The sequence below is a fragment of the Mauremys reevesii genome, unplaced genomic scaffold (assembly GCF_016161935.1).
Source record: "Mauremys reevesii isolate NIE-2019 unplaced genomic scaffold, ASM1616193v1 Contig34, whole genome shotgun sequence".
Lineage (NCBI taxonomy): Eukaryota > Metazoa > Chordata > Testudines > Geoemydidae > Mauremys > Mauremys reevesii.
The window spans coordinates 128,297-143,919 of NW_024100845.1; the positions used below are offsets into that span (position 1 = coordinate 128,297).

Sequence of the window (15,623 nt, forward strand, 5' to 3'; positions counted from 1 at the left end):
GGTCCTTCCTGCTCTGCAAACAGCCTGAGTCATTTTAAGGCAAGGAAACACCCCCTTGCTGCTGCAGGCGGGGCATAGTTTGAATTCAGGAATTTGAAACAAAGACTGTTACAAACCGCCCAGAGGGAGCCATGGCTGCAGAGAACCCCGTGGAAAGTCTCCAGGAGGAAGCGACATGTCCCGTCTGTCTGGAGTATTTCACAGAACCTGTCACTGTGGAGTGTGGGCACAATTTCTGCCGAGCCTGCATTGCCCAGTGCTGGGAGGGATCCGATACAGCCACCTCCTGCCCTCAGTGCAGAGAAACTGTGCAACAGAGAAACCTCAGGCCCAACAGGCAGCTGACAAACATGGTAGAAATCACCAAGCGACTGAGTTTACAAGCAGCAAAGGGAGCAGGAGGGGACGGGGTTTGTGGGGAGCACCAGGAGACTCTGAAACTGTTCTGTGAAGAGGATCAAACCCCCATCTGTGTGGTGTGCGACAGATCCCGGGCTCACCGCGCTCACACGGTGGTTCCCATCCAGGAGGCTGCCCAGGAGTATGAGGTAGGGAATTGCTGGAAAATGTAAAGGGTTAACTTTTGGGTTTTAATTACAGGCTAACTTCACTGAGACTTACCTGTCACAGGTGTGATTCATCATTCAGCCTGTAAAGTCTTCATTGTACGGGAGATGCTGAAACAAAATTAATGATCTGGCAGCGCAGCAACAGAGGCAAAATATCAAGTCTTGAAAGTAGAATCTAGCCCACTCCTTCCCCAAGGCCCCTCCCATTGCCCACTCCAAAGCCCCACTCACTCTATGCCCCCATGTCTCCATTGCTCTCCATCCCCCACCCTCGCTCAATATCACCAGTCTGGGGTTGGGGTTCAGGTGGGGGTACTGGCTCCTGGCTAAGGCCAAGGGGTTCACGTGTGGCAGGGGGCTCTGTGCTGAGCCTTGCTCAGGATGTTGGGGTGCAGGAGGGGGTGATGGGTGCAAGCTCTGGGAGGGAGTTTGAGTGCAGCAGGGGGCTCTGGGCTGGGGCGGAGTGTTGGGGTGCAGGAATGGGTAGGGGGTCCTGGCTCTGGGAGGAGGGCTAGGGCAGGGGGTTAGGGTGCAGGAGGTGGTATGGGGTGTTGGGTGAAGGAGGGGATATGGGGTGCTGGCTCTAGCTGGGCTTACATCAGGAGGCCCCTGGTCAGTGGTGCAGCGAGGCTAACACAGGCTTCCTTCCTGCCCCAGCCCTTCGCCACTCCCAAAAGGGGCCAAGGTGCCCCTGTGGCCCCGGGGGAGGCATGTGGGTCTGTGTGCTGCCCCTCTCTGCAGGCACCACTCCCACAGCTCTCACTGGCCACAGTTCCCCATTCCCAGCCAATGGGAGCTGCGGGGGCGGTGACTGCAGGCAGTGCAGGGAATGCTGTATGGCTGGGGCAGGCAGGCAATCGACTGGTAGATCACAATCAACTGGTTGGTGATCGCTGGTCTAGCTAGACAAAAGGTGGGGAAGGGAAACTGAGGCACAAAGTGGGGCAGCGAGTTGCCCACAGTTACCCAGCATGTCAGTGACAGAGCTTAGTATAGAACCCAGATCTCCCCAGACCCAAAACCCGAACCACTTTGCCATGCTGCCATCTTAGCATCAGCCCCACCCAGTGATGAAGTGTGTTGGTTAGGAGGGAGAGATGCCTTGATAAAGGTCCCAGGCCCACCAGGGAGAGGAGGTTTCTCGCTGGGATTCTGAACTCCTGTGTTGTTCCATGAGGGGTTAAACTCCTGCCGGCCTGCACTAGAGGAGATCACAATCCTTCAGTCTGCACACAAAAGGGCTCCAGACAGCTCAGGTCCATGCCAAGTACCACTGGGATTAAACTGAGTTGTAGCAAAACCAACCCCAGGCTGGAGCTAACCGGTGCCAGTCTGACCTGTTCTGTTGTGTACGTGGGCAAGGACCAGCCAGAGTGGTTCCATTAGTCCCACCAGGCAGCCTTTTGAAATCTCCCAGAATGCACTGCTTCCGGGATCTTTACCAGGGAATGGGACCGTGGGGTACCTGCCCAGGGGGCATTGCCACGGAAAGGGGTTAGGACAGCACTGGGGCAACCCCCAACCCGTCCTTTATACAAATCTGCATCATGTCTAATTAGGGAGGTCTCCAAGGCATCCCCAGAACATAGGACATGGCCACGCCTGCCTGCATGAACCCGTCCTCACCAGTAGCAGACATCCTGTGTGGACCACACCACCGCTTTTTTCAGTGTCCCCACCTGCATCATTCTGCATGAAGGTGCCACCCCAGCCCTGCCCCCACCCTCACAGGTGTCCTCCTGCAGCCTCAGTCTCCTCCTCTCCCTTTTGCACCAGACAAAGCCACATACAGTGCCGAGTCCCTACTGGATAGGGACAGTGCTCCACACAACTGGACTGTGCAGCTTCCAACCAGATAAATGGCCTCCTGACGTCTCATGGGATTTGCCCTGGTACTTAAACCAGCTCTGTACAACCAGTGCAGTTCCCAGGGCTTCAGGGCTGAAATCCCAGCCCCTATATAAACCCTGGTGGCTTCGGTTTGTTAAACCTTCTACAAAACTGGTTTATTGATTCACCCCCATGTGGCTCCAGTGTCCTGTTATGTGCTGTACCACTAATCAGTTCACAAATACCAGTAAAGCTTGGTTATAATTGAGATCTCTCTCTAATTACTAAAAAGACTGAACCGGAATTGGGAACAAGTCGGAATATGACACACTCCCAGGCCTTGGCTACACTGGCGCTTTACAGCGCTGCAACTTTCTCGCTCAGGGGTGTGAAAAAACACCCCCCTGAGCGCAGCAAGTTACGCGCGGTAAAGCACCAGTGTAAACAGTGCTCCAGCGCTGGGACCACAGCTAATCCCCACGGGGAGGTGGAGTACGTGCAGTGCTGGGAGAGCTCTCTCCCAGCGCTGGCGCTGTGACCACACTCGCACTTCAAAGCGCTGCCGCGGGAGCGCTCCCATGGCAGCGCTTTGAAGTTGCAAATGTAGCCGTACCCCCAGTCTCCATTAGTAAGATTTTATCTCCTTGCTGGCCCTGATGTCACAAAGCGATTAGAACCACAGTCATCTTGGGTGTTGGGTGGAAAAACACCCACTTCCAAGCACCTCTCAACTATCCAGATGAAACCTCCCAAATCCTTTCTGTTTCTTCAGGAAAGAATCCAGGCCCATTTGAAGACTCTGAGGGAAGAGAGAGAAAAGCTGCTGGGATTGAAAGCGACTGGAGAGAGGAATTGCCGAGAATATCTGGTAGGTGCCTGTTGTTATGAACCAGCAGGGACTGGCAGTGGGAGGTCTGTTTGGAGGCAGATTCCTGTGTGGCCTTGGTGAACATGGGCTTGTGTGTGTTTCTCCATGACCATGGATTGCTGGGTTAGATTCGTGCATGGACAAGCCCTAAAGTTCCATTTCAGCTGATCAGTTAATGTCTAGCTCCTATGGCTTGCCCAGAAATCCTCCCCAAGTGAACTGAATGTCCTCGTGAAGTGCTGTCCCCTGTGTCTGGTCATTTTGTGTATTTTTAAAACGTTTTCTTCTAACTCCTCTGGCGTCTCTATCAGTGCAGTGCTGAGTCCTGCCTCCTGCTGCTCTGGGTCAAGATTTCCAGAGACCATAAATAACAGCATGTGCTGACCATGACAGGCAGAGAAACATCCATTTCAGAAGGATGCAGGGGGAAAAGGGGAAGGTGTGAGAGAATCCTCTGCCTACAAAGCACAGGGTAAAGTCAAATGTCAGAAATCTTATGATTTTCAAAGAAATTCAGCCTCCTGCACACTCAGCTCTCCATGAAAGGACTCCGGGCTCCCTCCATATGTCCCTGACCAGCTCTTTTCCCTATTTTCATACAGAAACAAACACAAACCGAAAAGCAGAAGATTGTGTCTGAATTTCAGCAACTGCGGCAGTTCCTGAAGGAACAAGAGCGACTCCTGCTGGCCCAGCTGGAGAAGCTGGACGAGGAGATTGTGAGGATCCAGAATGAAAATGTCCGTAAACTCTCCGAGCAGATTTCCCATCTCAGTGAGCTGATCAGTGAGATGGAGGGGAAGTGTCAGAAGCCAGCGAGTGAATTCCTGCAGGTGAGACGCACTGCAGTGGAACCCCCAAGGCAAGCGGAAAAGAGGCCGCCCAAGAAATACCTGGCGACGCGACCTTCAGGTTGATAGCAAAAAAATGGGCTATACCTGGAACCAGCTAGAGCGAATGGCCCAGGATAGAAGACTATGGAGATCTGTGGTTGGCGGCCCATACCCCGGTTGGGGTGACGGGCATGAATGAATGAATGAATGATGAGACTGAATGAGAAACGCAGATGGGTGCTCCCAATGGCTGCTCTGCCAATTAACTCCTCCCCCTCCCTGCCCTGCCTCTGGCCTGCTGCGATCAGCTGTTCCACTGTGTGCAGGAGAGGCTGGGAGGAGCAGAGAGGGAGTGTGCTCATGAAAGGTAGATGCAGGGTGGGGGTGGAGTGGGAGCAGGAAGGGTTGGCCTGGGGTGTGGCATTGCGGGAAGGTTTGGAGTGGGAGTGGAGGGTGGGGTTGAACATCGCCAGGACAATTGAAAACCAGCACCTGTCATTAGAAACATGCCAGAAATCACACAGGGAAGGGAGGGCTCCTGAATCCTACGCACTGCGGTTGAGCATTTGGAGACCATATGTAATTCGACATGTGCATTGCTGACATGTGAGTGACTATTGTTCTTTGTAGAGTCACAGGCAGAGATATGAGAGATGGAAAACTCCCATTAGCTCAGGGAATCCATGGCCCTGAGGCCAGGGCAGGGCGTCTCTGCCCCACATTTGCAAAATCCCTTCCCAGAAGTTCCCTGTGTGTGTGTGTCAGAGGGGACTGAAATTCTTTTGTCTCTCTCTCCTCTAGGATATTAGATGCACCTTGAGCAGGTACGTGGCTCTCTCACTCCCCCTCACACCTCACAACGCTGGGAAAGAGCTTGATGGTGATGTTAGCACTGCATCTCCCCAGCGCTCTACAGCAAAATGTGTGGGGAAGGTCACATTCTAGATACAAATTTCTCTGATCAGCTTCATCCTGAGGTTCTCACCCTTGTATAGAAGAATCTGGAATTCTCCAGTCAGTGGGAAGGACTGACCTCAAGTATTTCCTAGAGATGTCACCTCCTTGGGGGACTGGCTGCCTCAGGATTGTGGGGATGGACTATGGGCCTGTCACTGCTGGGGCCCTGGTTACCATTCAGCCTAGGGCAGCAGTGGTCAAGAGTCTTTCCCACCTGAGGACTGTTTGGAGACCTGTGTGGAACAAGCTGGGGAGGGGGGAGTTGGTGTCTCAGTCCAGTTCCTAGAGGGCAGATTTCTATAGCACTTCACATGGGAACTTCCTGTCCCTCGGAGCATGGAGGCCTAGGAGTGAATTGGCCATAGAGACTCAATTCCCCTTTTATCCCAGAGCTGGTCTCTCCAGACCAAAGTTGAAGAATATTAATGAGTCCTTGAAGGGAAGGTTGCACGGCCCTGGGTTGTGTTGCACCTGCTCTGAGGCTCGGAGAAGTCGAGGAATTCTAACTCCAGGCCCATTAGAGCAGCGACTCACTAGCTGGAACTTATAATGAGTCACCCAGTGAAATATAATCGCATGAAATTGTTTCTCTCCAGGTGTGAGAAGAGGAAGTTCCAGCAGCCAGAGGAGATTTCTCCTGAACTGGAAGAGCGAATCAATGGTTTCTCTCAGAAAACGATTGTGCTATTGGAGACTCTGGGGAAGTTCAAAGGTACCTAGAAGGGATCTAGGAATGGAAATTGGGATGAGCCTCTGAGAGTGAGGGAGGAGAGTGTCTCTGGCCAATTGGTTCACAATTAGGTGATGCTTCTATTTAACTGTTGGGTGAGAATGTCACACACTTGAGGTCCAAGGCCTGGTCTACACTAGCGGGGGGAGTTCGAACTAAGGTACGCAAATTCAGCTACGCATAGCGAATAGCGTAGCTGAAGTCGAATACCTTAGTTTGAAGTACTCACCAGTCCTCACGCCGTGGGATCGAAGTCCACGGCTCCCCCGTCGACTCCGCCACCGCCGTTCACGGTGGTGGAGTTCCGGAGTCAACGGGAGCGCGTTCGGAGTTCGATATATCACGTCAAGATGAGACGCGATATATCGAATCCGAGAAATCGATGGCTACCCGCCGATATGGCGGGTAGTCTGGACGTACCCCAAGTCACTTAGGTTGACTAATTCAAACTTTATTTCTACCAAAAATATGTCTTGCCATGACAATTACTGTTAAAGAAAGAAATGACTCAGACTCATAGACTTTAAGGCCAAAAGGGACCATAATGATCATCCAGTCTGACCTCCTGCACATTGCAGGCCCCAGAACCTCACCCACCCACTCCTGCAATTGACCCCTAACCTCTGGCTGAGTTACTGGAGTCCTCAAATCATGATTTAAAGAATTCAAGTTACAGCAAATCCACCACTGAGATTAGTTTAAATCTGCAAGTGATCCGTGCCCCACACCACAGAGGAAGGCAGAAACCCCCCCAGGCTCTCTGCCAATCTGACTTAGGGGAAATTCCTTCCCCACCCCAGATATGATGGTCAGTTGAATACCGAGCATTTTGGCAAGACCCAACAGCCAGACATGTGGCAAAGAACTCTCTATAGCTCAGAGCCCTCCCCGTTTACTGCCCCATCACCAGCCATGGGGCACATTTCTCAAAGGTAGATCCAGCCCATCACTGGGCTCAGGTCTTGTGTGCAGCTAGTCTGGGCCAAATGGGCTGGAGAGAAGGAGAAAGCCCCTCCCCTGTCGTCAGGGATCCCTTCAGCACAGGAGCCTCTGGTGCCTCCTTCCCAGCAGCTGCAGGCACAAGGCGTGTTCCTGAGAGAGCTGGGAATGGGGTGGAGGTGGTGAGGGCGGGTGGAAGAGGGAGGGGGGTGGACGAGGGACAGAGGGAGGTGGGCAGTGTAAAGCTGGGCCTCTGGCACGCTGGGCAAGACACACGGGGGCCATTGTCATAGGGATGTAGCTCTGGCTGGTTCAGAACTTCCTCAGCCTGTGCCAAGGTCTACACCGGCCCCTGCAGCCACTGAACAGCAGAGTCACCCCTCTCCTGCTGGTACAGGGGTGAATTTGTCCCATTGAATCAACCTTCCCCACCTCAATTTCCACAATTATAAAATTATTGTATTATTATTTCTATTTCTGCTTATGGAGGACGAGGCCCCGTCGTGCTGCTCTCTGTAGAGATGCTGAGTAAACAGACCCAACAGCTCACAATCATAGCCAGGATTTAGCAAATTCTCAATATCCCATTAGTGTCAGAGAGACCAAAGTGGGTAAAGTTACTTTTATTCCGAAGTCTTTGCAGGCTCTGGGTCTAGGTTACGACAAAAGGCAGTAAGTGAATGAGACAAACCAACTGGAGTCTGAAGGGTGGGAGGGGATGAGGAGGGGAAAAGCAAATCTCACTTGCAGATTGTCAGTCCTGGGATGGTTGTGAGGCTGCAGGGATGTTAGTTCCATTGCTGGGAGTTGCCTGAATGAGAGAGGAAAGAGACAGTTTCAGACCTTTTTATATTAAATATTAGTATTTTTGGTGTGTTTCTCTGTCATAATTAAGAGATTACTATGAGTTGAGAGTGGAAATGCTGTTATAAATATGAAAAGCTGAAATTTCATCTCCTTTCTCCTCCAGACATTCTGCCATCTGCACTAGAGACAGAAAGAGGAGGATCCCTAGGAACATTCAGACAGGGTGAGATTGCAGCTGGAGATTGTTTTTAAATTATCAGAAAACGTCTTCAAGAGATTGTAGCTAAAGTTACCAACCGAACTGACAGTGACCATGACACACACGGCCCTAAAAACAACACACTGAACAGTGAGGAGCTCCCACGCTGAAGTCACACGAACACTCCTGACACCAACCTTAGGGCTGAGTTCATGTCCACGCTGCTAAATAGAAAAACTCTCCTTGAGCAGCCTGTGAACAGAGCTCTCTGTCCTGAGGGCTGACACATCCCTCTGCTTTACTACAGTGCAGGGAGTCTCCCACATCCGCTTCTCCAACCACTTCTCCAACCTGCCCTTTTCTCTGGGCAGGGCTGGGCTCTCCCATTGGAGCTGCTCACTGCTTCCTGGATTGGGGAGACGCTTTCGTGCCCCAAGGCTCAGTTCCTCCCTTCACTCTAGACTAGGGATGGGGCTACCCCACCCAATGCCATTTCCTACTCTCTGGTCTTAATTGGCTCTTCTTACTCTAGCTGGGGAGTGGAGGCTGCATTTAGGGGAGGGAGCTTCCCTCTGGGGTTCAAAGCTGATACCTGCCTCCTCTGCTTCCTCCTCACTAAAACCTTCCTTGCTGTGTCTCTGAAGCTGGGAATAGAGCAGCCCCAGCAGAGGGAGCAGGGATCTGATTCCTTACCAAGCAAATGAAAAATGAATGAAGTGGCTCCCATTACACATACTGAAGAACTGCAGTGATATCTCTGCTCAGGTGCGCAGGACAGAGGCAGCTCCCTGGGATCCAGGACTGACCCAGCCAGAAGGGAGCTGCTGGGGAGCGTGAGAAATGGTCCCAGCTTCCCTCAGGGCCAAGCTCTGCCCCTAAAGCTCTGATTCTCTCCCCCCAGTGAATGTGACTCTGGATCCAGATACGGCTCATCCCGAACTCATCCTGTCTGAGGATTGGAAAAGTGTGAGACGGGGAGACAAACGCCAGGATCTGCCCAACAAACCTGAGAGATTTGACAATGATCGCTGGGTGCTGGGCTGTGAGGGATTCACCTCGGGGAGACATTGCTGGGAGGTGGAGGTGGGGGGTCGGAGAGACTGGGCTGTGGGGGTGGCCATAGCGTCTGTGAGCAGGAAGGAACAGATCAGCCCTAGTCCTGGTTGGGGGATCTGGGCTGTGGAGCGGCACTGGCTGGGTCAGTTCCAGGCTCTCACCTCCCCTGTGACCCCCCTGCCCCTGAGCCGGGCCCCCAGCAGGATCCGGGTTTGTCTGGACTGTGAGCGGGGGCAGGTGACATTTATCGATGCTGGTGACGAGGCCCCGATCTTCACTTTCCCGCCAGGCTCCGTCCGTGGGGATAGAATCCGACCCTGGTTCTGGGTGCTGGGGGTAGGGTCCCAGCTCAGGCTGTGTCCCTGAGATGGGGTGAAATATCCCACTGAGGGCCCTGAAATCAGCCTTTCTAGCCTCACACGCCCTGGTCTCTATGACCTTGGAGGACTCCTGTCTACCCAACCCCTGGCTCCTCATCTCTATGACCTATGGAAGCCCCTTCCCTGCAGCCTCAGGGATGGAAGCAGGAGGGGTGAAGAACCCCTGGGATTGCAGGGGGGGCAGAGGGGCCCTGAGGGGCAGAGGTGGGGGCTGGGCAGGGTGTAGCACTAACAGCTGGGCTCGGCACAGGTGGAGATGCGGGTGGCAGGGACACAGAATGAATCAATCAGGGTTGGGGAGAAGCAGCAGGGAGCGGTTTGTACAGATCTGTCCTTAGATCTCATTGGGGTCTCCCAGCCAGAGCTCCTGCCGCAGGGACCCAAGTCACCATCCCCTGTAACTACAGGACAGCTGGTAACCCTGTAACTGTCACAAAAGGGCGGGGGGAGGGTGAGATGGGTGCAGATTGACAAAAAAGAAGTTGACACAATTTTTTAAGGTTAATAATCTCGTGATTTATTTGTTTTTTAACTCCTGAGGTTGGCAGCACTGGGGGAGGCAGGGACAGGGCGGGTTTAACCAGAGGGAATTAGAAGAAGCAAGAAGAAAAATGTGAATGAAAATAAAACAAGAATAAAGGGAGAGTCCAGGAGAAATGGTGCAAAATAGAAATGAGAAGAGTGACAGGAAAATATCCCCGATGGGATTGGGGAATGAGCCGTTCTGCAAGAGGGGAAAGGGTAAAAGCAGAGAAAAGAATGGAGCAGCCATGGGGGATGATCTGTGGGAGGGAGGAGAGGATAGTGGGAGAGGAAAACAAACAGGGCTGGGAAGTGAGGGCCACAAAAATGCTGAGTAGAAATTGGTGGTATGAAAGTAAAGGGAGAAGGAAAGGGAATATGAGAGGGACAGAGGGATTTATTACACGTTACTGAAAGAGAGACTGTAACTCATTAATTCCCTATATTAATTCCTGAGCAACTGTACTGTTGTTGTGCCATTAAGAAAACTGTTCTTGGTAGCTGGGGATCTCCGTTCTATGCTGTGATTATTAGTTAGGTTGGGACAAAGCTGTTTGGTGAGAAAGTTGGCAACCCTAATTCTGTAAATTAAACAATAAAAACAGTTCTTGTTTGTTCCACTTTACTGTCCCAGCTGCCGTTGCCGGGGGCAGCAACATGGGATTTGCTTCCTGACTTGGTTGTGACCCCCAAGCTCCCACAGGGACTATCATGCCTCTAGGAAGAGAGTTTGGGTTTTACTGTGGTGTGTCACTAACTATCCAGCCTGTGCTCTGTCCTATGCACACCCATGTCAATCAGGAATTGCTCAGCTGTGCTCTGCAGAGAGGCGACTGGTTACACAGGGTGTGATCCATGAAGGGACTTGGTGTTGCAATGCTGAGCATCATGGCAGGGTCTAATTTGTAGACAACCAGAAAATCACAATCTGCATCTCTGCAACTCTGAACTCCCTACACAGTGAATGGACATCACAGGCACCGTACAGTGTGATTCACAAAAAACAGCTCAGTGGGGATGGGGGAGCCATCTGAGCTTGTCAATGGGCGATGCCGACAAGAGATGGCTGAAGGGGTGTCCTAAGCCCCGCCCCCTCTCACAGACAGGTGCTTAAATCGGGGCCGCAGAGGGGCATCTGTCTCTGCTTAGCAACCCACAGATGGGAACCGAGTGCCTGACGTCAGGTGGCTCAGGCTCCTAAAGTGTTTCTTGCTGGAATGAGGTAGGCACCTGCCTCGCTCCACACAAAATGTGAGAGGCGGGGGGAAGGAGAATGTGGTTTTGATGATGTCAACCAGCTTATAATGTTTACTCCCATGGTTAGAGCACTCAGCTGGCATGTGGGAGACTCAGGTTCAGTTCTCCCATCATGCTGTCTAGAGCAGGAGTTTTCAAAGTCTGGGTCGTGGCTGGTCAGGGGAAGGTGAATGGAAACCGTGGCCACTGGGTGCTATGAACGGCGGTGCCTGTGGACACTCAGGTAAACGAAGCATCTGCAACCTGCCAGTGGCTTTCCCTGACCAGCCACAACCCAGACTTTGAAAACCCCTAGTCTAGAGTAACTGAGGAATGTGAGTGCCAACCTCAGAGCAGTTACAAAGCAGGGCACAAACCCCAGACGTGTTGTGAGTTCTGTGTTTAGATTTCACTCGCCAGGTATCAAGTGTGAACCCCTCAAGCACTAAAACAGCCGTAACATGGCAGTGGGTGAAGCTTCCCCTGGGGGAGCCTAGTTCCCTGTCCCACTTCTTGCACCCACATTCCACTCCTGATCCACTCCAGTCTCCACCCTCTCCCTGCTCAGCTGCCATGATTGGCTGCTCACTCTTCTCCTGCCCCTGTGAGATAGGGGTTGAGAAGGGACGTGGTGATAGGGGGAGGGGCCTCTAAGGGAAAGAGGGGTGATGAGGGATGTGGCAACTGATGGGTAGGTCACATGGGGATGGGGGTGTGAGGAGGGATGTGATGAGCAGGAGGGGGGGTCTTGTGGGGAGAGGGTGGGGGAGGGGAGGGGCAGGACATGGCAGGTGCGAGTTAAAGTTACCAGCTGCTCTAGCCTAGCCACAGAGAATGGTGGAAGTCTTTCCCCAGCCCAGGAAGACCCCTTCCCAACCCAAGGCAAAGGGAGCAGGAGGTGGCAGAACTGGAGGGAGAGCCTCTCCCTAACACAGAAACCAGGAGAAGCATCTAGGAAAGAGCCTCCTACCGCCAAAGGGGAAGGGATGTGACAGCCCTGAGGGGGAGACCTCCCCATTCATGTCTCTGAATTTAATATTTCAGACATGTAGAAATATTCACCGGAACTCACATGGTCAGAGTTAAGGGTGTTTGAATGCTAGGCAGTGAGAAGGTTTCTGTTTACTGGTGTGTGTGTCCCAGAAATTGTTAGGTGCCACCAGACTGCTGTAAGGAAAAGCCTCATATCTGACCCCCAGGATCCCCAGATAATTCAAGATTTTGGGACCGGAAGAGGAATAGCTTCCTATCCTGAGGCCTGGAACCCGCTACCTAATCCCGTGGTGCACAATTGACCCTCTAGACTCCCAAATGCTTAAACACACCATCTCCCAGAACTCCACGCCAAGGTGAGAGCCTGCTGGTTTTCAGCTGAACTCTCTCTGGAGGCACTCACTAGTTGTGAAGCATTTAATACAGAGAGAGCAGCAAAGAATCCTGTGGTACCTTATAGACTAACACGTTTTGCAGCATGAGCTTTCGTGGGTGAATACCCACTTCGTCGGATGCAAGAGTGGAAATTTCCAGGGGCAGGTATATATAAGCAAGCAAGAAGCAAGCTAGAGATAACGAGGTTAGATCAATCAGGGAAGATGAGGCCCTGTTCTAGCAGTTGAGGTGTGAAAACCAAGGGAGGAGAAACTGGTTCTGCAGTTGGCAAGCCATTCACAGTCTTTGTTTAACCCTGAGCTGATTGTGTCAAATTTGCAGATGAACTGAAGCTCAGCAGTTTCTCTTTGAAGTCTGGTCCTAAAGTTTTTTTGCTGGAGAATGGCCACCTTAAGATCTGCTATTGTGTGGCCAGGGAGGTTGAAGTGTTCTCCTACAGGTTTTTGTATATTGCCATTCCTAATATCTGATTTGTGTCCATTTATCCTTTTCCTTAGAGACTATCCAGTTTGGCCGATGTACATAGCAGAAGGGCATTGCTGGCATATGATGGCATATATTACATTGGTGGATGTGCAGGTGAATGAACCAGTGATGGTGTGGCTGATCTGGTTAGGTCCTGTGATGGTGTTGCTGGTGTAGATGTGTGGGCAGAGTTGGCATCGAGGTTTGTTGCATGGATTGGTTCATGAGCTAGAGTTACTATGGTGTGGTGTGCAGTTACTGGTGAGAATATGCTTCAGGTTGGCAGGTTGTCTGTGGGCGAGGACTGGCCTGCCACCCAAGGCCTGTGAAAGTGTGGGATCATTGTCCAGGATGGGTTGTAGATCCCTGATGATGCGTTGGAGAGGCTTTAGCTGGGGACTGTATGTGATGGCCAGTGGAGTCCTGTTGGTTTCTTTCTTGGGTTTGTCTTGCAGTAGGAGGCTTCTGGGTACACGTCTGGCTCTGTTGATCTGTTTCCTTATTTCCTCGTGTGGGTACTGTAGTTTTGAGAATGCTTGGTGGAGATTTTCTAGGTGTTGGTCTCTGTCTGCGGGGTTAGAGCAGATACGGTTGTACCTCAGTGCTTGGCTGTAGACAATGGATCTTGTGGTGTGCCCGGGATGGAAGCTGGAGGCATGAAGGTAGGCATAGCGGTCGGTAGGTTTTCGGTATAGGGTGGTGTTAATGTGACCATCACTTATTTGCACCGTGGTGTCTAGGAAGTGGACCTCCTGTGCAGATTGGTCCAGGCTGAGGTTGATGGAGGGGTGGAAGCTGTTGAAATCGTGGTGGAATTTTTCCAGAGTCTCCTTCCCATGGGACACGGCTACCCTCTGATACAATACAGAGAGAGACTCTTTGCACAAGTCCAACACATTATTGTTTTTTCACTTCACCATATTAAGCACAGGAGAGAGCAGATCACGTAGCACAAAACAACCAACCTAATTGCAGTGCTCCTCGTTAGCTTACCCTTCCCTAGGGAGTCCTGGGGGCCATGTGGGATCAGGAAAAGCAGGCAGGGCTCCCGACCTCATGAAGCTGCTACATGCTGGGTTACTTTGTTCTCTCCTTTTGAGTTGGAGACAAAGAGAAAGATCCATGATGGGACCTAGATATTGTACTCCTGGGGGAATTTTGCACCAAAAACGTTTAAAATTCTGCACACAATATTTTACAATTCTGCATATTTTGTGTGTCAAAATAACTCAATTTAATCATGCCAGTTTCCATTATTTTGGTAATTTATTCCAAAATACCTGTCAGCAAATATGTCTGTAACAGACACACACACACACAAAAAAGATTCTGGTAATTTTTTTTCACAAATAGATTAATCTGTTCTGGTGCCACGGTGGACTGTGGTAGGAGAAAGTGCAGCACTTCTCGGGCAGAATGTATTTTCTGCAGAAGAAAAAAATTCTGCGGCCGGACATAGAATCATAGAACTGGAAGGGATCTCGAGAGGTCATCTTGTCCAATCCCCTGCACTCATGGTAGGACCAAGCACCATCTAGACCATCCCTGACAGGTGTTTGTCTAACCTGCCCTTAAAGATATCCAATGATGGAGATTCCCCAACCTCCCTAGGTAATTTATTCCAGTGCTTAACTACCCTGACAGTTAGGAATTTTTTTCCTAATGTCCAACCTAAACCTCCCGTGTTGCAATTTAAGCCCATTGCTTCTTGTTCTATCATCAGAGGTTAAGGAGAAAAATGTTTCTCCTTCCTCCTTGTAACAACCTTTCAGGTACTTGAAGGCTGTTATCACATTCCCTCTCAGTCTTCTCTTCTCCAGACTAAACAAACCCAGTTCTTTCAATCTTTCCTCATACGTCATGTTTTCTAGACCTTTCATCATTTTTGTTGCTCTTCTCTGGACTTTCTCCAATTTGTCCATGTATTTCCTGAAATGTGGCACCCAGAACTGGACACAATACTCCAGTAGAGGCCTAATCAGCATGGAGCAGAGCAGAAGAATTTCTTCTCATGTCTTGCTTACAACATTCCTGCTAACACATCCCAGAAGGATGTTTGGTTTTTGTGCAACAGCGTTACACTGTTGACTCATATTTAGCTTGTGGTCCATTATGACCCATAGATCCCTTTCTGCAGCACTCCTTCCCCAGGGCTCCCACGGCTATTTAAAGGGCCGGCGCGGTAGAAGCAGGGGAGCCCCAGGCCCTTTAAATAACCCCCAGAGCCCTGGGGTAGCAGGGGGCTCCACCTAACTCTGCCACCCCGGTCCTTTAAATAGCCCCTGGAGCCCCGCCACTTCCCCAGGGCTTCTGTGGCTATTCAAAGGGCCGGGGTGGTGGAATCAGGGGGAGCCATGGGCCCTCTGCCCTGTCTCCAGCCAACCCCTGCCGCACCCCCGCCCCGCCTGAAACCAGCCAGTCTTGCACTCCTCTGTCTCCAGCCCTGCCAACCCCTGCTGCACCACCCGCCCTGAGGTCCTGCCTGAAGCCAGCCAGCCCACCCCTCAGCCCCCTGTTTCCAGCCAGTCCTGCACCCTTTGCCCTGCCTGCAGCCAGATCCTACTTCCAGTCAGCCCCATGTTCACTGGTGCCCTGCAGTTCCCAGGGCAATAATCCTGCACACCTGCTTCAATGAGGGGGCAGGGAGCAGCTGGGATGTACACACGTGCTCACCCTAGAATGACCAGACAGAAAGTGTGAAAAATTGGAACGGGGGTGGGGGGTAATAGAATCCTATGTAAGAAAAAGAACCCCAAATCAGGACTGTCCCTGTAAAATCGGGACATCTGGTTACCCGAGCACACCCGCAGGGAGTGGCAGGGACCCACACATGTGACACGGAG

At 51.7% G+C, this 15,623-nt stretch overlaps 1 protein-coding gene across 1 annotated transcript; it reads left to right on the forward strand.

Moving 5' to 3' along the window:
• Positions 1 to 10,310, forward strand: LOC120393827 (zinc finger protein RFP-like). The gene is made up of 7 exons (XM_039518321.1): positions 1 to 548; positions 3,172 to 3,267; positions 3,870 to 4,100; positions 4,902 to 4,924; positions 5,654 to 5,769; positions 7,697 to 7,756; positions 8,634 to 10,310. Exons 1-7 carry the CDS (start codon positions 132 to 134, stop codon positions 9,152 to 9,154), a joined length of 1,464 nt encoding a protein of 487 aa, XP_039374255.1. The 5' UTR covers positions 1 to 131; the 3' UTR covers positions 9,155 to 10,310.
• Positions 10,311 to 15,623: the final 5,313 nt, after the last annotated feature.

Coding starts and splice junctions, on each gene's coding strand:
- LOC120393827 (XM_039518321.1), top strand. CDS start 132: ATGGCTGCAGAGAACCCCGTGGAAAGTCTCCAGGAGGAAGCGACATGT. Junction 4,101..4,901: donor CAGCGAGTGAATTCCTGCAG/GTGAGACGCACT, acceptor TCTCTCCTCTAG/GATATTAGATGCACCTTGAG. Junction 7,757..8,633: donor CCTAGGAACATTCAGACAGG/GTGAGATTGCAG, acceptor CTCTCCCCCCAG/TGAATGTGACTCTGGATCCA.